The following is a 22167-nucleotide window of genomic DNA, read 5'->3' on the forward strand; positions in this document are numbered from 1 at the left end:
CCCTCACAAACACCCTGTCACCACTCCCCACACCCTCACACACATCCTGTCACCACCCCCTACACCCCTCACACACACCCTGTCACGCACTCCCCTACTACCCTCACACACACCCTGTCACGGCTCCCCTACACCCTCACAAACACCCTGTCACCACTCCCCTACACCCTCACACACATCCTGTCACCACCCCCCACACCCTCACACACACCCTGTCACGGCTCCCCTACTCCCTCACACACACCCTGTCACGGCTCCCCTACACCCTCACAAACACCCTGTCACCACTCCCCTACACCCTCACACACATCCTGTTCACCACCCCCCACACCCTCACACACACACCCCTGTCACGGCTCCCCTACACCCCTCACACACACCCCTGTCACCGGCCCCCACACCCTCACAAACACCCCTGTCACCACCCCCTCTACACCCCTCACACCACATCCTGTTCACCACCCCTACACCCTCACACACACCCTGTCACTGCCCCTACTCCCTCACACACACACCCTGTCACGCTGCCCCTACACCCTCACAAACACCCTGTCACCACCCCCCACACCCCCTCACACACATCCTGTTCACCACCCCTACACACTCCCTCACACACACCCTGTCACGGCCCCCTACTCCCTCACACACACCCTGTCACGGCTCCCCTACACCCTCACAAACACCCTGTCACCACTCCCTTACACCCTCACACACATCCTGTTCACCACCCCCTACACCCTCACACACACCCTGTCACGGCTTCCCTACCCTATCAGATTTTCTGTCGGCTCACCACCTGTACATCCCCGCATACCCTGCCCAACCTCTGCCATCAAACACCTGAAAGGCTACTGGTCGTGTTATTAACATGACATAACATTAACATTATATCTTTGAGTTCTAAATATGATCATATAACCCCTGTGATAAAGTCTTTGCACTGGCTTCCTGTTCAATACCGAGTTGACTTCAAAGTACAGTCTTTAAGTGTCTCAACAATCTTGCCCCTACATATCTCTCATCTCTCCTAACCCAGTATGTGCCTTTCAGAACTCTACGTTCCCAGGATAAACAGCTCCTCAAAGTACCTCAAGCTCGGCTCGGCTCACCTCTTTTGGAAAGAGGGGTTTTCAGCATGTCGCGCCTCTCTTATGGAACTCTCTGCCGCTCCAAATCAAACTCACCCCGACCCTGGACTCTTTTAAGAAGGCCCTAAAGACATTCCTTTTTACTAAAGCCTATAATTGACATTTTCCGTTCTTCTGTAAATAGTTTTAATGCGCCATGAGCATGCATGAGTGGGTGGCCACTGACGCTTTACAAATATCCACTACTATTATTAGTATTACTCGTTGAAGTCCACAAGAGTCAAACAGTGACTTGGCCGTTTCTGATATCGATCGATCAACCGAGTGACTGTGAGATGATGATAACGAGTACACACTGAACAGTGAGGTAAACTCATCTCGCTCCGACATTACACCGTTATGTTCACAGATAAGTTCGGTGTCAAACGAGGTAACAATCTGGCTCAGATCCAGCTGAAAGTTCTACTATCTTCTATTTGTTGCGTACACACATTTCTGTTCTTAGCATCTACTCACGGTACTTACATTTCGTCAGCCATTTCGTCGCGGACAATTTAATAAAGCCTTTTGCGACTTCCGTGGCTTTTCCAGCCTAAATATAGATTATGGAAAATCCAATATGTGTTTATCTTCGATTGGTTGGTCATTACGTCATAGAGACACGTCACACTGAACAATAGTATAACGTTACCGAGGAGGAAAGGTTGACAATAGATATCTGTGACTGTGACGCTTTTATTACCATTAGAGGACGGAGATATTCGTAGAAACAAATGACTCATCTTACGAAACTGGGGATTCACATTAAAATCTCTAATCTGTGGACTGCATGCAAATCTGAAGGGGCGGTGGGGTAGTCTAGTGGTTAAAGCGTTGGCTCGTCACGCCGAAGACCCGGGTTCGAATCCCCCCATGGGTACAATGTGTGAAGCCCATTTCTGGTGTCCCCCGCCGTGATATTGCTGGAATATTGCTAAAAGCGGCGTAAAACCAAACTCAGTCAGTCAGTCAGATCTGAGGTCGTACTTTCAATTTCACAGAAATAAACAAACAAACAAACAAACAAATGAATGAATAAATACTGAATAGTTAAATAAATAAATAAATAAATAAATAAATAAATAAATAAATAAATAAATTATTTAATTAGGTTAACTGTAGCGAAGAATAAAGTCGAGCTAATTAATTAATTAATTAATAAAATTTGGTTAACTAGTGAAGATTAAAGTCGAGCTACTCGTTCGTTTGTATGACGTTAAATGCCGAACTAAGCGAACAGTTCTCCTGCTATGGGGTATGATAACGTGCAGCTAACAAGCTTGACCAACAGTCACTGTGCAGGTTAGGCAAGCCAGACCGTGGGTTCGAATCCAGGTTCGTACCAATTATGCACTCTGGCTTGTCGGCACCATACCTGTGGTAGACAGGTAAAACATACAAAACTTCGTGCTTCCTCCCACATTAAGCTGACACGCTGTCATGTAACTGGAATAACGTTCGAAGAGGCGGTAAACCTATATCATACACGCACGCACGCACGCTCGGACATGCACGCACCCTCTATGCACATTCACACGTACGCACACACACAGAGAAGCAAGCTCACACATATGCTGATCACACACACGCACGTACATATACGCACGTACGCACATACACTGAGACACACGCACCCACACACAGAAGCACTCACGCACATACAATAACCACACATTTGGACGCACTTGCATACACGCACCTACATGCACACACACGCACGCACGCATGCACGCACACACACACCCATGAAGTCTTTCCGTATTAACAGGAGGGCCTACTCAAGTGAAGCAGGAAATAATTCCCATTGGGTCAAGGTCAATGATCATTTTCCTTGTACTATTGTCCTCCTCCTGTTGACAGACAGCTATAACTGTTGATTATGTTGTCATGTCTAGCATACGTGTCTAATTTAATCGAGTCATCGTCTCCATTCTTATTTATCAGAATGTTGTAATATTTCGCAAATGTTTACAGGTATTTCTTCAGTATTTCAGTTGGTATTTGCGCAAGGGACAGTGGGTGGTTGTTGCTAAAACGTTTGCCGACAACACAAGTCGAGGGTTCGGGCCCCACATGGGTACATAAACAATTCATGGCCTATTTTAATCGAGTCATCGTCTCCACTCTTATTTTTATCAGAATGGTGTAATATTTCGCAAATGTTTACAAGTATTTCTTCAGAATTTCAGTTGGTATTTGCGCAAGGGACAGTAGGTGGCTGTTGTTGTTTGCCGACAACGCAAGTCGAGGGTTCGGGCCCCACATGGGTACATAAACAATTCATGATCCCCTCGGGATGCGGTTAAAATTAGTTTCTATTTTAGTTGTGAGTACAATGTATATTTGTTTGTACGACTTGGAGGCTCGGCTGTATTGGTATTGTCGTACCCAGATGTGATGAAACGTTGCTCGGTGTCGTCGTACCCAGATGTGATGAAACGTTGCTCGGTGTCTTCGGTGTCGTCGTACCCAGATGTGATGAAACGTTGCTCGGTGCCGTCGTACCCAGATGTGATGAAACGTTGCTCGGTGCCGTCGTACCCAGATGTGATGAAACGTTGCTCGGTGTCGTCGTACCCAGATGTGATGAAACGTTGCTCGGTGTCGTGTCGTCGTACCCAGATGAGATGAAACGTTGCTCGGTGTCGTCGTACCCAGATGTGATGAAACACTGCCCATGATATAGACCAAGGGTAAATCTGCCTCGGTGTGGATCCCTATTCCACCACAGATAATGTAACGTCTCGGTGTGGATCCCTATTCCACCACAGATAATGTAACGTCACGTGTCTCTTGTAACCTTCACCGCGTAGCCCTGTTTGCCTTTTCCGCAAGCGTGAGTTAGTGATTAAGATTCAGGTCACATCGGCAATATTTCAGCCACATCGTGACTAAAACAAGTATCACAGTCATATTTAGGTTATAAAACCTGTCGACAAAGGACTGACTCACTGAGTTTGGTTTTAACCCGCTTTTAGCAATATTCCAGCAACATCACGGCGAGGGACACCAGATATCGGCTTCACACATTGTACCCATGTGGGGATTCGGACCGGGGTCTTCGGCGTGACGAACCAACGCTTTAACCACTAGGCTATCCCATCGCACCGTCCACAAAGGAAACAGCTTGAAAATCACACATATAAATATAAAACCAGCACGTAACAGTAACATTATGTTACAATTCAAGGCAATTGAAAATAAAAACGGGTTATAAACAGCAACTGAAGGTAGGAATTCCGTGAGTAATGAATGAGTGAGTGAGAAGCTTTCGAAATTAACATCGGTCCTTAGGCCCGAAGCCGACTAATCCCAACGACGTGTGCTAAAATACAAGATGAGATCAAAGATACAATAAATGTCCTGGTGTAATTCCGCTAGAGTCCTCGACCAGCAGTGATACTGACACTTGATATTTTGAGACGGTCCCTGACATGTACTGCCCGTGCGTTACATAATGCTGTCACCCTGTCTGCCTGCCAGGTGGGTCACAGTATAGTTTGTTTCTACCATGGATTTTTTCCTAAGTTTTTCGATATTTTACGAGTAATCATTATGATTAGGGAATGGTACATCGTGATTACTCATGTGCCACATTAGGTCGAGGTGGTATGAATGATTATATTTAAGTTTTGAATCTGAAATATCAACCATTGTCAAATAGTTGCCAAAAAGCATTTTCCGGCCTTACTTTTTTTCCATATTAAAATATAGGGCCTACACATTTTAATCAGGAACCACAGCTTTTTACTTTCTTGGTCCCAAGGACCTGCAACATTTCAGGGTTAAAGGCAAACACTGCGAGCGAGCGAGGGAGGGAGTATTACGCCGCTTTTAGCAATATTCCAAACAATGTCACGGCGGGGGACACCAGTAATTGGGTTCACACACTGTACCCATGTGGGGAATCGATCCCGGGTTCTCGGCGTGACGAGCGAACTAGGCTTTTAGGCTCTCCCACCATCCCGACTAATTAATGATGTAACTTGTCCAATAACAACAGCTGCATCAGTCATTAAATATCAGTGTTTTGTTTTGTCGTTTTTTATTTGTTTACCACCGCACTTAGCAATATCCCCAACTAAATGACTGCGATATGTAAATAATCAAGTCTGGACCAGACAATTTAGTGATTAACAGCATGAGCATCGATCTACGCAACTGGGATACGATGGTCACACGTGTCAGCCTAGTCAGCGAACCTGACCACCTGATCCCGTTAGTCACCACTTACGAGAAGCATGGGTTCTCACGGATAGAACACCAATGCCATTAGATATATACCTATGTATTTAAATTAATAAGAAAACTACCCTGTAAATCGGATAACTGGTCAGCTCCTAGAACCAGCGCTATTTTGAGTTATTATGCTTGATCGAAGTCGCATTTACCTCAAATTAGAACATGCAGTTATGACGAGTGTACTAAATTAGTACATCCGCCTTTTGACACGTGCAATCACGTGAATAGAACGCTTTTGTATCAACAAGCAGCAGGTGGCGCTCACAGCGTAAGCTTATGTTAGCAGTATTTGTGGAGCTATTGTGATAACTTCCGGACTTCCCGGCTGGTTATTTATAGTAACATGTCATGTACAAATATACCCACGTCTTCCAAACCGCCACATTCGAATTTAAACTTGAAGCGAGGGAAGTCGTATGTTTTCGAAGATGCCGGGCCAATCCGAGACAACACATTGTGAGAACCGCACGAAGTCTGATAAAGGTAGAGGCAATTCTTTTCTCTTTCTATTGCAACGATTTTTACTGAAATCAAGGAAATGACTGTCATGTTTGTTCAAGCATTTAGATGTTGATGTTTTTTGTTTGGTTGAACGACGAGGTAAATTCCCGGCGTAAGACGACGGCGTTAATAACCTATTGTGGGCGGAACAATCAAGTGATTGACATCATGAGCATCGATTGTTGAAAACAGAGTCGAAGCTTGATGCTCACGGTCCCCAGTCAGTCTGAAGCTACGGGACACCAATGTTGATTGTCGTTGGTACGCGGGGTTTAAGTTTAAATTTTACACAAGAATTACTTTTATTTACCCCCACATCATCGCGTGCTATTATGTAAAATGAAAACAGGGGGTTGTTTGTTTGTATGGTTTGGGATATTGGGTGGCTGTTATGGTGGATTTTTCATTGTTTTATATCTCAGAAATGTAACATTTGTACATATAGACGATCTGTATTTATGTCCAAGATATTTTTATGGATTAAACTTCTTTTTAATTTCTCTCACGACGTTTCGAGACCATTCCAGGTCCCTTCATCAGGTGAACTGCTGATGAAGGGACCTGGAATGGTCTCGAAACGTCGTGAGAGAAATTAAAAAGACGTTTAATCCATAAAAATATCTTGGACATCAATGTACAACTTCTAAATGCCACTGAAAGAGATCTGTATTTAATTGATTTTAAACAAGTGACTGATAGCATGAGCAATGTTCAACGTCGTTGGGTTGAGTGAGTGAGTGAGTTTAGTTTTACGTCGCTTTTAGCAATATTATAGCAATATCACGGCGGGGGACACCAGAAAAGGGGTTCACGCATTGTACCCATGTGGAGAATCGAACTCGGGTCTTCGGCGTGACTAGCGAACGCTTTAACCACTAGGCTACCCAAACGCCCCTCAACGTCGTTTGGGTACGAAGTCATGCCATTAATCAGGTCCCCGCTCCTAAGCGCTAAGGCCATTGTCCGCAGCGCTAGGGTGATCAATCTTAGCGCTAAGGTGATTGATCTTAGCGCTAAGGCGATCGGTCTTGGCGCTAAGGTGATCGTAACTTCCATACCTAAACATTGGCTAACCATCATCGTAGCTAAGATCGTTTCATGGATCCGGAACAGGTGATTTAGTCTGACCTTGGTAATTTAGTCTGACCAGCAGATCAATCAATTCTGGGGACATTTTCAAGCCCGACTCCCCACGCGTCGAGTGAGTGCTCGTGGATCGGTCGTCGAGATGTGATGAATGCAGATGCCTCTCTGTTTCAGATGGTTCACTGGTCCCCATTGAGAGCACGTGGTCAAAGACAAGTGTTCTGGTCAGTGTCCGTAACAATGAGCACGTGAGCGTTGAGGGAGACCCACCCATCATGGCGCTTGTACATGGAATTAAGGTGACAGAGAAAGGTAACCCACCTCGTCATTACCGCTGTATTTCTTTTTTCACCATCGAAAATGCCGATCCGATTCTTCACACATATTTCCAGGCTATATCGTTATGGCATATATTTTTTTAAAAGATATTGTGCTCGAGTACGAAAGAGGCGAATAAAGTAAATGGTAGTATATACTGTCAGATATCTGATTGGTTTAGAAACGTTATATGACGGGTATAATCTCACCACCATTACTCGTTGTACGAAATGCGCATTATGTCAGAGAGCGCACGTTAAATCTCTAAATCATCATCATCACTTCGTGCAAAGGAGCATGGATGCTAAATAACTGTAAATTACATTTTCACAGTGACCTTCACCCTGGCATGTCTGCCCGTTTCTGTGAATGACGTCATCATGTCTGTGTGCTACCTTAGCCACAAGGTCAACGGGGTCACCTATTACGTCACAGCACGTGATGACAAGCAGGTAGTTCTCAAGGTAAGTCATGGTGGCATATACCTCGTCTTTCATAGAGAGTGAGTGAGTTGAGTTTTACGCCACCTTTAGCAATATTCCAGCAACATCACGGCGGGGGGACACAAGAAATGGGCTTCACACATTGTACCCATGTGGGGAATCGAACCCATACCTTAGGCGTGATGAGCGAACGATTTAACCACAATGCTACCCCACTGTCCATTTTGTAGAGATTCATCACAAGTAAATACCCGGTGCTCTCAATCAACATGGAAACAAACAGTTGCACCTTGCGAAGTCTTCGTGAGAGTGGTTTGGCTTAGAACTAACCTTTCGCAAAAATCCGTCTAAAATCATGGCGGGGAAAACCAGAAGGGTGCTTCACACACTTAAGTTTTCGGCGACAGATGGGGACGCTACAAAAGCTCATGATATTCAGAAAGTCTAGCTGTGATTATGGTGACTGACAGCATGAACAACTATCTGCTCTTTCCGGCACGATGATACAAAGGTCAAGGTCACTGAACCTGTAGGAGCTGCGGGTGTCATGGTCAGTTGTTAGAAACAGCGAGGGAATCTGGGGCGTAAAATTCGGACCACACAGTCTGAGACCCCACCGAAGATGTATTATTTCGTTTTGCTTTCTTTTTACAGGAAGGCAGCTGTGATCCCGTTGTGAGTCTCACTGACGCGAGACTCTTCGAGATGTTCGCTCGAGGCAATGGCTGGTGTCAGTTTAGAAGCTTTGCTCACAAAGGTACGTTTTATAACAGATGACCATACAATCTTGTTGCGTCAATGTCTGTCCAGATGTCCAATGGCCCCGAGTCTGACATTTTTGTCGTTTCTTGCTACATGGGTTCACTTCAACAAAGTTCACAAGCTGGTCAGGTCTTTCTTTCAAGAAACAGGTCATTTACACTCAAATTGCTCAATCGTCCAAGGGGTAACCTCCCACCACCTTCGCGGTTCAGTACCCTACTTGGCGTGCAAAAACCCCGATCATCCAGGGTTCGAATCCAAGATAGGCAACTATTGGGATCGGGTGAACAGGTTGGCTGACTTGGCTGATGCCTGTCGTCGTATCTCTATCGCGTTGGTCGATACTCACGACGTCACTGGATTGTTTGGTCCAGATTCGATTTTTCGCAAACAACCCTACTACAGCTGGAATATTGCTGAGTACTGCTTAAAACAAACACGGGTAACATACGGCTTAACTTTGGGAAGAACATTGAAATCAATTATAGTCTTAGATAAATGTGAGTTCATCCTATAAATTTAAAGGAATGTATGTTTATTGATGTTCAGTTGATGTTATGATGTTGATGATGTATGGAGATCATTAAACAAAATCCGACCGATGGCAAAAGGTCTTGAGCAACCCATGCTTCTCGAAGACTCGACTAACGGGTTCAGATGGTCAGGCTTGAAGATGTGGTTGATGTTTGACACTGACAGTAGAGATCAATCCTCGTGATGTCAATCACCGGGTTGTCTAGTCGAGATTATTTACAGACCGCTGTCATGAAACGTGAATACTGCCCAGTGCGGCGTTAAAAAATAATGAAAACAAAAACGAAACAATAACAAGAATCATGGCTGACATTAGCACGTGTCATGCATTCCGTTTGTAATTCTGTTTGGTCTTTTGCAGATCTATTCCTGACTCACGACGGCAGCAGCTTGTATCTGAAGACCATGGGTTCTACTGACACGCAACAGTTCGACTTCGACCTTTTCCAGCTGAGCAATACATGAACAGGCTCTCCGCGAACAACACAAGGTTAAGAGAAGACTTGGAAAGCTTTCAAATTCCAACGTTCAGTCTTTGCATGCCCTGCAGCTTTGATGTAACATCCGGACAAGCACACGCCTGATAAATTCTTAACCCCCAGACTATTTGAGATATACTCACATCTAAATACTCATTTCATTGACAATTCACCTTACAATGAATTACAATTACAAGTCATGCAAACATATACAGATTATCTGGACCTTACAATGAATTACAATTACAAGTCATGCAAACATATACATATTATCTGGACCTTACAGTGAATTACAATTACAATTCATGCAAACATATACAAGTCATGCAAACATATACAGATTATCTGGACCTTACAGTGAATTACAATTACAAGTCATGCAAACATATACAGATTATCTGACCTTACAATGAATTAGCCTAATTACAAGTCATGCAAACATATACAGATTATCTGAACATTTCTGGTTCCCCGCCAATGAATTACAATTACAAGTCATGCAAAACATATACAGATTATCTGGACCTTACAATGAATCACACAATTACAAGTCATGCAAACATATACAGATTATCTGGACCTTACAATGAATGACAATTACAAGTCATGCAAACATATACAAGTCATGCAAACATATACATATTATCTGGACCTTACAATGAATTACAATTACAAGTCATGCAAACATATACATATTATCTGGACCTTACAATGAATTACAATTACAATCATGCAAACATATACAATTCATGCAAACATATACAGATTATCTGGACCTTACAATAAATTACAATTACAGTTCATGCAAACATATACAGATTATCTGGACCTTTACAATGAATTACAATTACAAGTCATGCAAACATATACAGATTATCTGGACCTTACAATGAATTACAATTACAAGTCATGCAAACATATACAAGTCATGCAAACATATACAGATTATCTGACCTTACAATGAATTACAATTACAAGTCATGCAAACATATACATATTATCTGGACCTTACAATGAATTACAATTACAATTCATGCAAACATATACAAGTCATGCAAACATATACAGATTATCTGGACCTTACAATGAATTACAAGCCCTATTGAATTACAATTACAAGTCATGCAAACATATACAAGTCATGCAAACATATACAGATTATCTGGACCTTACAATGAATTACAATTACAAGTCATGCAAACATATACAGATTATCTGGACCTTTTACAATGAATTACAATTACAAGTCATGCAAACACATACAAGTCATGCAAACATACAGATCATCTGACCTTACAATGAATTACATATACAAGTCATGCAAACATATACAGATTATCTGGAGCTTTGGGGAGGGGAACCGGATTTGGTGTAAATTGCTTTAATCAACACTGTTCACCCCATTCAACATCATGTCAGGTCAATCAAAATTATTGTCTCGTATCGATTTGTCAAAGCAACGTGGTTAACCTCGTTTATCCGAACCACACATTTGGGACAATTACTTTCCGTAACGTCCACACAAAAAGAACTTACCCTGTAACGATAATTCCTTACAACAGTCAATGTTCATCCGTACATAAAACGTTCCATCCAGATCAAGAAGTTTCACTTTTAGAGGCTCGCTTTTATCCGGACTGCGCCAAGCATATTTTAACAGAACGAAATTATCATATGTCCGGTAAATAGAGTCCATGGTTTAGATTAATGTCATGTGATATGGTATGCACCCTGGTATCCGTACGTGTCCGTAAGCCATGTTTCTGTACTAATGAAGTTAAACTGTATGAATATTTGTCCTCTAATATTTAAGTCCATTTAAAACTTTTTGCATTTCGCGATTTTTCATCATCATGTGTGACTGTCTGTACTTCTTCTTCACATGAGAACAAGAATTTTGAATAATACCTCACGTTTCCGTTCGTGGCTATTCGTTTCATACCGGAACAAGCCGATACACGTCACGGAAACACACGAGTAAGTACTTTAAGCCATAACGAACTGATTATTTGAAATGCGAATCTTATACGAGGAGAATACGGAAATATTTCTATGGGCTTTTGTTGTCAAATAGAGGTTTAGTACATTCAAATGTATTTCCACTAGTGAAGAGATTATCGCGCAGGATGTTAAATGACGACATTTTTCTGTCCAAAGCCTGTATATAACATTGATTTGATCTGAGTTTATAACCTTGCTTTAGGGACACTTTGGTGGTTACTAAGAGAGGTAAATAAAAACCTATTTGTCCAGACATGAAACTGTTCCATTTTTCCTTTAAACAAATAATCAATGAGTTGTGGTCTTGTATTCAGTGAATTATGAAAACGTACTAATGGCACTGAACAGCTGCTGCATTCTGACGTTCACGTTTTATATACGGCCTTGTATGAAACAGCAATCACGGGTGTGTGTGATCAACTCATGACAAATTATCATGATATTTCTGGTTGAATTATTTAATTGTATCCATGTTTTTCAAAATAAGAATATTGCGTTTATATGTATTCATCACTTTTGCAAAATATAGTTGTATACATTCGCGAGGTGGACTATACTTAGGCAGATGTTTCTCCGAGCGGGATGACCATATTGATGTAACGACGAATAAAGTGATTGTATTGCATGAATCCGTGTGTCAGACTGATTTTTACTCTGTGAAGGGGGCGGTGGGCTAGTGGTTAAAGCGTTTGCTTGCCACGCCGGAGACCCTGGTACGATTCCTCACGTGGGTACAATGTGTGAAGCCCTTTTCTGGTGTCCCCCGCCGTGATATTGCTGGAATATTTCTAAAAGCGGCGTAAAACTAAACTCAGTCAGTCAGTCCCTAAAGATAATGTATTTTGCAACAGCTGACCGAGGCCCGTGATTTTCCTGCCATCACACAGTGACGGGCAATACATAGAATGCAGGGCGGCGCTGTAGCCTTGTGTTAAAGCCTCGATCCCACATGGGTAAACTCTGTAAAGCCTGTTTCTGGTGTCCCGTGATATTGCTGGAATATTGCTGAAAGCGGCGTAAAACCAACAACTCACATAGTAGACAGAGACATGCCCGACCTCTGGTAATATTTCTAGTTCGATCCCCGACCGCGTCATACCAAAAGACGTTAAAATATGGTACTTGTTGGTCCCTGCCTGGCGCTCGGCATTAATGGGTACAACAAGGACTGGTCGGCTCGGAGTCAGTATAATGTGTCTGCTCAGGGTATTCTTGCTTCACTGCGGCATGGTATCTCAGTGGGCTATCACTATAAAACCAGCTTCAGTCTGGGCTAGTACAAGCAGCCGCACATACACATACACACGCATGCACGTCGTCATATGAGCGAAATATTCTCAAGTACGACGTTAAACCCAATTTCACCTCACCCACCTTGCGTGTGAAATCGCGTTTACCAAATTTGAAACTATCCCAGTATAATGAAATCTGTAATTTGATGCAACACGTATCTGCTTGGAAACCTGAGCACAATTTGTGGAGTTAGATAACGTATGTAAACGTTAATGCACTGTGGTGGCGCCTGGTCCTGTGCTTAAAGCTCAGGTCACAAATCGGTGAAGTTATGCAGCGTCGAGCTCGGAGAGTCTTGGATGGGTCACCGTGTTTGGCAGCTTGACTCCTGAGAGTTTCTAGGACTTGACTTCTGCCCCACAACGAAGCACATGTCACACATGTGGTCTCACCTTAGGCAAGTGAGTTTGTTCAAAATCGTCTCTGTTCACCCAGCAGGAAAATGGGCACCCGGTGGAAAAAGTCATATGACTATAACCTCCTAGCGCCTAACAGGCAGCTTGGGTTATCCGGGGTAATAATGTGCTGTGCCTTGATTGATAGCGCTATGAGCATACCTATTTTTATAGAGTGGAGTTTGGCGCAATATAAATGGACACATTATTATTATTATTGTTATTATATGGTGAAGGATGTTTGCTCAACGTCTTTGATGTAATCTGATTTTGACATGTGACACCACTGATATACTCCACACACCCTTGTCCTACAGGATGTTCTGCCATGTAGGATGGTGACTGTTTACAGGACATATAGCTTCATGATATCTCAAGGACATCCTGAACATTTCTGGGAGTCGCGGACATATTCTGTTTCCTCATCTGCTTCTGTTTCCTCATCAGCTTCTGTTTCCTCATCAGCTTCTGTTTCCTGTATGAGTTTCAGACCCGTGAAGATCCAATTAGAATTGGTCTTCAGCAAGCAATGCTTGTAAGAGGCGACTAACGGGATCGTGCGGTTTTGGTTGACACATGTGTCGTAGAACTTTGATCCAGGTTTTATCGGGAAATATAGACATGTTTGTATATTCTCTCAGTTAAGTTAAAGTTGTGTTATCTAAATCTAAATCACAGTGCTGACAATATAAATGAAATATCAGCAGTTTATTATCATGACCATCAGCAAAGCCATGTGCAGGTCAGCTGCATGCGTGTAATGAACCCTAATTAACTTGAGTATGGCGGGTTGGCCACGGAAGTTTAACATTGTGGATGAGGTGCATGCTGGATCAAGTTGACTCATACATGTATCGTAATACGATAAAGGGCAGCCTGGCAGTCAGTAGTATATAGACAATGAATTCTTAATGTAACGGACTTGACCCTCGGACAGCGGCTAGGCAGGTGGCCTGACGATCGCCTCTGGGATGCTGCCTGGCCGTTGCTGCACTTTCATGTAATTTACACAATGCCATTGTAATCAAATGCAACATATGTTATATTTGGGATGTCCTCTGAGGGTGTGGGTTCGAATACCGGATGGGCAAAAAGTACGAGAATTTGTACTTTTACTAAGAAAGTGTAATCCCAAATATAACATATGTTGTATCATGTAATTGCATATCTAGCTGCCGAATAAAGTGTTGTGGACCCACTGATGGACTTCTGTATTTGAAGAGACAGATATCCCCAAAACGCTTTAACCAGCCCTGGATACATGTCATCGTATCCCAATTGCGTAGGCTCATACTCATGCTGTTGATCATTGGATTGTCTGGTCCAGACCCGATTATTTACAGACCGCCGTTATATTGCTTGAGTGCGGCGTTAAACAAGAAGCGAACAAACAAAGCAAGACTTAAAATGATGTTGCATGAACTAAAGACTATGCGGGTCACTAAGTCTAACACTCAGGTAAACTAAACCCATCCCAGAGGAGCTTCGTTGACGTTAGTAAGATGGCGCAATGACTATTTACAGACCGCCGCCATATAGGCTGGAATATTGCTGAGCGTGGCGTTAGAAACAACCAACCATCCAAAGTATGAGTTTTAAGGATGAAATGGGCATAAGTGATTTTTCACAGATCCAAGCAGACTTCTTTCAACAATACAAAATGTCGGGGAGATGGCCTTGTATCATCATGATAGGGCAGGGCTAGTAACATTTACCGCTGTTTATGGTATCAAAACATACCACCACCAACCACAACAAAACGACACCGCCGTATTCCACACTGAAGAAACATGCGCTAGTAATTCATACTGCTGTTTTCTCTGTCAGAACAGAAAACAACAAAACAACACCGCCGTATTCCACACTGCAGAAATACCGGCTTCATACACACTCAGTTCAACAACTTCCACGCCTTCGGATTTCGTTTATAACTCAGGATTTTGTCGAACAACGACTTCCAGTTCTCGTTAACAGTGTTTGATTCCTCATTTGAAGCAGTTAAAACCGCTGTCTCTCCTCTGTCCTCTGTCAATAAAAAGACTTACTTTTGTTTGATGATTATAGTATATGCTTACTTATTTTCCCTTCATTAGTAAACGTTTTCTCGGAAATTCTTGCGTCAAGAACTGTGTCAGACATAGCGCTCGCATTTTATTAACATTCACAAAGTCCGTGTATAAACGTAATTATCTCGTTTCCGAATGAACATTGAAAAACGCTGGCGGAATTTGACGAAATACTTTAAAATGGTTTTGTTTTGATCTTAAGGTGTTTTATAGTTGGTGTTAGAATTAAGGATTTTAGTATCGTGATACGTATCGTATCGCCACCCTTATATCGGGATTCGTATCGTATCGCAGCTTCAGTGCACAATACTTTGGCAATATATCGTCGTGACTAAAATTTTAGTATCGTGATGTATCGTATCGCAGGTTGTATGCCAATACCAGCACTAGAAAGACCTAGGTTTGAAACAAAAAAAAACCCCAGAGAAATGTGCTGTAAATAATAAATGTATTCTAAAATAACTAAGTCCATAAGTCTCTCACTGACTCACTCCACTCACACACTCATTCACTATAGCAGTACAAAAGTGTGGCAGAAATCCAAAGGTGACATAATACAACATTCGTGACCAACTCGTGTCATTTTCGGGACAAGCCGAATAGCGACTCGTGTCTTCTTGGAGGTTACGGAAAGAGGCGAGTGGTGACGAATGATAATACAAGAGCAGTGATTATAGCAATAAAGACAGTGATGGTAGCATTCGCCACTTATCAAGCAGTAGTCCATCTTGGAAGAAAGGGCTAGACAGCGAGTGAGGGGATAATGATAATCACATACAAAGCTGGTCTTTTGTAACATGTAGACATGAGACGAAAGCGTTAACTCATCTTACATACCAAAGAAAATAATCAAGAAATTTCGAGGCAGATGACTTTGGAAACAGCTCTTTGTACCACTTTCCAGATCATTCCATACTGTACTCAGCTTTCCTGGAAGATCCTATACACTGTGTTATTGCTATACCCTCTGCTATATTGGTTGGGTTTTCTCTCCTATCCCTCAGTTGGGTGGTGTCTGACTTTGCGGGCGTTTCTAGCTGAATCAAATGACATAAATAAAACAATCACCTGTAATACTTCACTCTAGAGTATGCATTCTTACGTCTGGAATCTTTATAAATCTCGCTTTATTTTAGTTTTGATAAGACTTAAATTGTTGTTAAGCTGATAACATGTTTTTAATGATGCGTTGATATAGAGAATTCAACCAGTGTCTACTGATATCAATTATATCAACACCAATTGATAAAAGTAAAAATATCCTTTGTAAACCTCGGATATTTTTACTTTTATCAATGAGTGTTGATATATTGATATCAGTAGACACGAGGGTGAGATTCTATTTATCATACAAAATCACTCATAGCATTGTGACGTCATCAAGTTCATGACGTCATAGCATAGCCAGGGCATTGTACAAAATCTACTGTCAAAATCTTGATCTCACACAAGTAATATCTCCTGTGGAACACAGTTTTGATGATAAATTGTTGTTCCCACACGGGAAACATATATCGTAATTAAAGAAAATTCCTTAAAATTCATATGTATGTTCTGGTTGTATGTTAAGATCGTCTAAAAGGACGAATCCTCTTCATTTTGTTGGCTTGTGATCACTAAAGTAAGTAAGTAAATAAGTATCATTCAGAAGAATCGAGTTCCGAGAGGTAAGTTCAGCTGACGACAGAGCTGTACGGGAAGATGTGTATGCTTTTATGACCGCTTCTCACACCTTGCATATTCCATTCCAAGATGGCGGCTTCCCAACCGTGATAACTATAACGTTCTTATGATGAGCAGAGAAGAGACGTGACACAAGTTTCAGGTATAGTTGACACAATTGTCGCATACTTTTACGTTGATTGCACTAATATTTGAACTGTCATTGTGACAGCACGTTGCTGCACTCTGATGTTCGTTATCGAATCGATCGATAGTTCACCAAATGAAAATCGTTACTGTGTGAATATTGAAAATGACTTTATCGTGTTTAATCTGGAAAGCCCCCCAGATCGAAACAGCATTTACAATTTGTTAGATGTGTCACAACATTATAAATAACAAAAGCCATTAAAGATGATCTCGTATGTCAAGATTATGATGCTATTAAAACCGACTTTGGAGGAAGTGGCTCTATAGCTCAGTTGGTTAGAGCGTCTGCCTAGTAAGCAGAAGGTCGAGGGTTCGAATCCCCCTGGAGCCTTGTTTTTGTGTTGTTTATTTGGACACTTTCGTACCTCTATCAGAAGAAAACAACCAAATGACAAGCCTTGGAAGATTTGGAGTTTCTTAATATTATGTTGTAAATAAATGTAAAGTGTATTGGTTCCAGGCAAGGACTGAGATAAGTGAAGATAGAGTACACACAGAAGACGTTTATTCATGCCTGAGTTTGAACAGTTTTAGCTGATGCATCGTAAAAAGATTAACTTCATCTATGGTCAGTAATGTATGTTCATGGTCCCAGAGGCTTTTCTTTCTGTGAAAATTGCGATCATTTAATGTAGAGACTACTATCTGAACATTATTCTACCAAACATTCATTAACAGTATTTTAGCCTTCTCCTTTCATGCATGGTATGACAATCTTCCTCTTACACAGAAAAACAAACTTGACAAAATTGTACATATATCCAGCAATATTTGCATCTTCTCTTTCGAACCTCTTCCTTTTCAGTATGAGTCAAGAGTTAAAAAGTAAGCTCTGGCCATTCAATCGGAACCATCAAACTTTTTAAATGGATGTTATGAAGTTCTGCCTTCTGGTCACCGTTTCAAATCATGTGTTACAAAACTAATAGATCTTCAAAATCATTTGTCCCATACAGCATAAAACTTCTAAATCTCCTCCAGAATTGTAATAGTGAGATTAATGATGTGGAACGAGTGCTCATTATATTATGTACTTTGATTACGATCCATCATTATATTGTGATTAGCTTCACATCGTGTGTGTGTGCGTGCATGTGTGCGTGCGTGCGTGTGTGTACTTTAAATTATTTATCTTATCTTAACTTGGTAACACAACAGTAGAGAGAACCCTGATTTGTTGTATTAATAATTAGTGGAATTTTTGTTGGATAAATTATAACTCCATGATATAAAACTGAATCATAATATATGTTATCGCTTGTAGTAGTAATAATTGATAATTAATTTTGTATAAATTATTACTCCATAATAAAAACGTCAAACCAATGTGCATTGACGTCACGCATACAACACAAATAAATAACCAATGTTTTGGTCAATGGTCATGAGCGTGGCGGTTCATGGAGGGGCCCTAACCTGGTTACTATGGATGACGAGTTAAATCAGGTGACTAGCAGCAGGATAAAGTATTGGCAGACAAGGTTACAGCAGCAGCAGGGTGAGGTGAGGTGAAATTAGGTTTAACGTCGTGCTTGAGAATATTTCGCTCATATGAAGACGTGCATGCGTGTGTATGTGTATGTGCGGCTGCTTGTACTAGCGCAGACTGAAGCTGGTTTTATAGTGCTAGCCCACTGAGATACCAAGCTGCAGTGAAGCATGAATACCCCACTCAGACACATTATACTGACTCCGAGCCGACCAGTCCTTGTTGTACCCATTAATGCCGAGCGCCAGGCAGAGACCATATTTTAACGTCTTTTGGTATGACGCGGTCGGGGATCGAACCCGCGACCTTCCACTCTCCGGGCGGACGCTCTAACCACTACACCACGGAGGCGGTCAGCAGCAGCAGGGGCGGTGGGGTAGCCTAGTGGTTAAAGGGTTGGCTCTTCATGCCAAAAACCAGGCTTCGATTCCCCGCATGGATACAATATGTGAAGCCCATTTCTGGTGTTCCCCACCGTGATATTGCTGGAATATTGCTAAAAGCGGCGTAAAACCAAACTCACTCACTCACTCACTACAGCAGCAGGAGGAAAACGCTAGATAAAGATATACTTCCGCTGAGAAGCTGGAACATTTATTTTATATGCCAAAATAGTCCCTACCACTGATAAGTGGACGGAAAATAAGATCCAACTGAAAAGTAGGAACCCTAATTTTAGAATATTATTATAATATATATAAGCCTCCAAGAATCCTGCCACACCAGTAATGAAATGGTTAAGAATTTATAAGTAAAAAGCTATGATGAAGGCACGGCAAACTTGGGTGGGAAGGGCAGGATGTTTACAGCACAATGAGAGCGGCGTGAATGACATTCAGAATGTGACGTAATCGGCGTGTGCATAATACATGACGTCAGTGGTAACTAAGTGACATAATTTTGGCGGGAGATAGCAGAATGCGGAAGTAAATACAAGAACGCGGAATTAAATGCGAAAGAAGTAAGAGAATGGGTTTAATAACAGCAATTTATTTTTCATCTTTTTTTCTTGCAAAGAGACAAATGAATAAAATGATTAGCCATAAGCTTATGAGCAGACATGGGCAGTCATTTCAGAATAATCCAAAAGAATTTATTTTATCGTCTTTACATACTGATAATTCTTGTCCATGTTTAAGTGAAGGGGAAGAAATTAAATGTCTCAAATTGCAAGTACAGTGGTGAAGTTCAATTTTAAACGTTTTTAAAAAAAATAATGAAACTTGCAGTGTAAAACTTCAAACTTGGTGGTAAGTTTAGTCAATGAATCATGCAAGTCACAAAATGAACAGAATCCTTAAATCAAGCTGTGTGTTAGCACAGATATACCATACAGTTCATGTGCATGTTAATTTAGATGCAACATTGTACATGTTACGTGGCAGTGTTGTGAAACATCTCACTTGACATGAAGACCAACAGTTGTATGGACACGGCCTAGGCCTATGTTGGAAGCTTGACCACTGTACATGGGAGGTGAATATAATCATTACTGTCTTTAATAGACTTTATTGCTTTTATCACTGCTTAATTTATTGTGAGTGAGTGAGTTAGCCATACCGTAAAATAAAACTAGTGATAAATTTGTGATAAATACAGTTAAACGTTTAAGAACCTGTCGACAGCAAAAACAACTAAAATGTCACAGAAACAAGAATTATTAAAGCTAGCATCTATCTCTAAAATTTGATGTCAGTCAGGACAATACAGTATAAGAACCGGGTTGAGTATTGCCAACAACTGAAGGTAGATCACCATACTAGTGACCCTGGGGACTTACAGTGCCTTTGCTACCTGCAATTGGACCTCAGCTGGATTTACACCATCCCTTCAGCCACTGGCAATTGTACTCAGTTTTAGCTATTATTTAAAACAACAAATATACTGTGTCCTATTTGAGTGGCATTTTAGAAGTTGGGAAGTACGATATAGAACAAACTTTATGGATAGCAATTTCTTTTTATTCGTGAATGCAACGTTTCGATACAGATTCTTGTACCGTTGTCAAGCTTGACAACGGTGCAAGAATCTGTATCAAAACGTCGCACTCACGAATAAAAAGAAATTGTTATCCGTAAAGTTTGTTCTATATTGAAATATACTATGATTAAAAGTGGGTCTGGGATGGGTCCAAATTTTCTGTCCGGGTACCCCACCCCCCTATTACCCTACCCTACCCAATATGATAATTCCTGACATCAAATTTGAAAGCAAATAGCAATATATTCTTCAGCTCGGATTCTAAAATTTCAAGTTTTTGAATATCTTAACCATGTATTATATTCTAAAGAAGTGACTGTAAATTATGTCTAAATCTTCAAAGACATTGCAACCTTTTAAACATGACAGAACAACATATTACATTGTTTAATCTATTATTGTTTGATCATAATGGGTCCGGGTATTAGATGGGTACTCGGGTCCAATTCATTACCCACCCGTCCCGGTTATCCGGGTTACCCGTCTCAGCCCTAATTCTAAGTTTGGTAGAGATAAATTGACCTTTAAAGTTTGTATTGTATTGCAGGGATTGAAATAGTTTTTGGCACGTTAAATGTTGAAATGGCACAGATGACATGTTTTCTCTGTGCCCAGGACGCATGACTAAATACATTATAATGCCAAACATGATTCATTTAATGGAAAATGTGATGAATCTGACCAACTAAAATGATTCAAACCCTATGTTTTGCACCCTATCAAACCTTTTTTTCAGTGGCACTCATAAGCTCACAGCTTAACATGGGTATGGCCATTTTGAATGCCAGTGTCCATAACAGGAAATAGACCACCTCCGTGGTGTAGTGGTTAGAGCGTCTGCCCAGAGAACGGAAGGTCGCGGGTTCGATCCCGACCGTGTCATACCAAAAGACATTAAAATATGGTACTTGTTGGCCCCTGCCTGGCGCTCGGCATTAATGGGTACAACAAGGACTGGTCGGCTCGGAGTCAGTATAATGTGTCTGAGTGGGGTATTCATGCTTCACTGCGGCATGGTATCACAGTGGGCTAGCACTATAAAACCAGCTTAAGTCCGGGCTAGTACAAGAAGTCGCACATACACATACACACGCATGCATGTCGTCATACGAGCGAAATATTCTCAAGCACGACGTTAAACCCAATTTCACCTCACACATAACAGGAAATCCTGTTTTGGATGATAACATAGTTTATGGGTCCGGGACACATGAAGCTGAACTATTCTTGCAGTCATGATGGTGTTCAGGAAATCCGGCTCAGAAGTTTACAGGTTTACTGATTTATTAAAAAAGACCCCAATAAATTGAAATAACATGATTATGATGAGGTTAATAATGAAAATGGAAACATAAATGAGTTAAAAAGATTTCATCTTTGTTGATCAATGTAAGGGTATACATAGTATACTTATACTATCACTTGCGTTTGTGTGTGGCACAGCAGACATTGCAACCTAGTCAAGAATTCTGGCGTATCATTCAGGTAGTCGCGGGGTAAAAACAATAACAATAGCAACAACCAGTCCCTTTGAATTGCTCTGGATCAGTGTCCCTTTAATAGGATCATCACAAGGTAG

The 22167-nt window shown here is 41.5% G+C and overlaps 3 protein-coding genes, 1 long non-coding RNA gene and 1 other non-coding gene across 8 annotated transcripts in view; 3 read left to right on the top strand and 2 right to left on the bottom strand.

Annotated features, from left to right (window-relative positions):
- The window catches only part of LOC124279944, a 31673-nt gene extending 29983 nt beyond the window's left edge, over nt 1-1690 (bottom strand). Inside the window, exon 1 of one of the 2 annotated variants that reach the window (XM_046715823.1) lies at nt 1614-1690. In XM_046715823.1, coding sequence (XP_046571779.1) covers nt 1614-1627 — 14 coding nt within the window. In that variant the 5' untranslated portion in view covers nt 1628-1690. Of the gene's footprint in view, nt 1-1088; nt 1107-1613 lie in introns of those variants that run through there. The other variant, XM_046715824.1, reaches the window with a different exon arrangement.
- Nucleotides 1691-5720: 4030 nt separating this feature from the next.
- On the top strand, nt 5721-9818 carry LOC124279946. Its single transcript, XM_046715827.1, has 5 exons — nt 5721-5852; nt 7131-7268; nt 7608-7738; nt 8372-8474; nt 9375-9818. Exons 1-5 carry the CDS (start codon nt 5786-5788, stop codon nt 9476-9478), a joined length of 543 nt encoding a protein of 180 aa, XP_046571783.1. The 5' UTR covers nt 5721-5785; the 3' UTR covers nt 9479-9818.
- LOC124279947 lies at nt 9706-10230 on the bottom strand. Its single transcript, XR_006899535.1, has 3 exons — nt 10145-10230; nt 10018-10072; nt 9706-9771 (listed from the first exon to the last, which is right to left on the bottom strand). It is a non-coding gene; the product is annotated as an uncharacterized LOC124279947 (long non-coding RNA).
- A 6757-nt stretch (nt 10231-16987) lies between these two features.
- The window catches only part of LOC124279948 (homocysteine S-methyltransferase YbgG-like), a 28696-nt gene continuing 23516 nt past the window's right edge, over nt 16988-22167 (top strand). For 2 of the 3 annotated variants that reach the window (XM_046715828.1, XM_046715831.1), the window contains exon 1: nt 19995-20084. The gene's annotated coding sequence lies outside the window, so the exon portion shown is untranslated. Of the gene's footprint in view, nt 17073-19994; nt 20085-22167 lie in introns of those variants that run through there. The other variant, XM_046715829.1, reaches the window with a different exon arrangement.
- Trnat-agu lies at nt 17377-17450 on the top strand. The gene has a single exon. It is a non-coding gene; the product is annotated as a tRNA-Thr (tRNA).

Source organism: Haliotis rubra, unplaced genomic scaffold (assembly GCF_003918875.1).
Source record: "Haliotis rubra isolate DU_JTF1 unplaced genomic scaffold, ASM391887v1 Scf259, whole genome shotgun sequence".
Taxonomy (NCBI): Eukaryota; Metazoa; Mollusca; class Gastropoda; order Lepetellida; family Haliotidae; genus Haliotis; species Haliotis rubra.

Coding starts and splice junctions, on each gene's coding strand:
- LOC124279946 (XM_046715827.1), top strand. CDS start 5,786: ATGTTTTCGAAGATGCCGGGCCAATCCGAGACAACACATTGTGAGAAC. Junction 7,269..7,607: donor AATTAAGGTGACAGAGAAAG/GTAACCCACCTC, acceptor ACATTTTCACAG/TGACCTTCACCCTGGCATGT. Junction 8,475..9,374: donor TAGAAGCTTTGCTCACAAAG/GTACGTTTTATA, acceptor GGTCTTTTGCAG/ATCTATTCCTGACTCACGAC.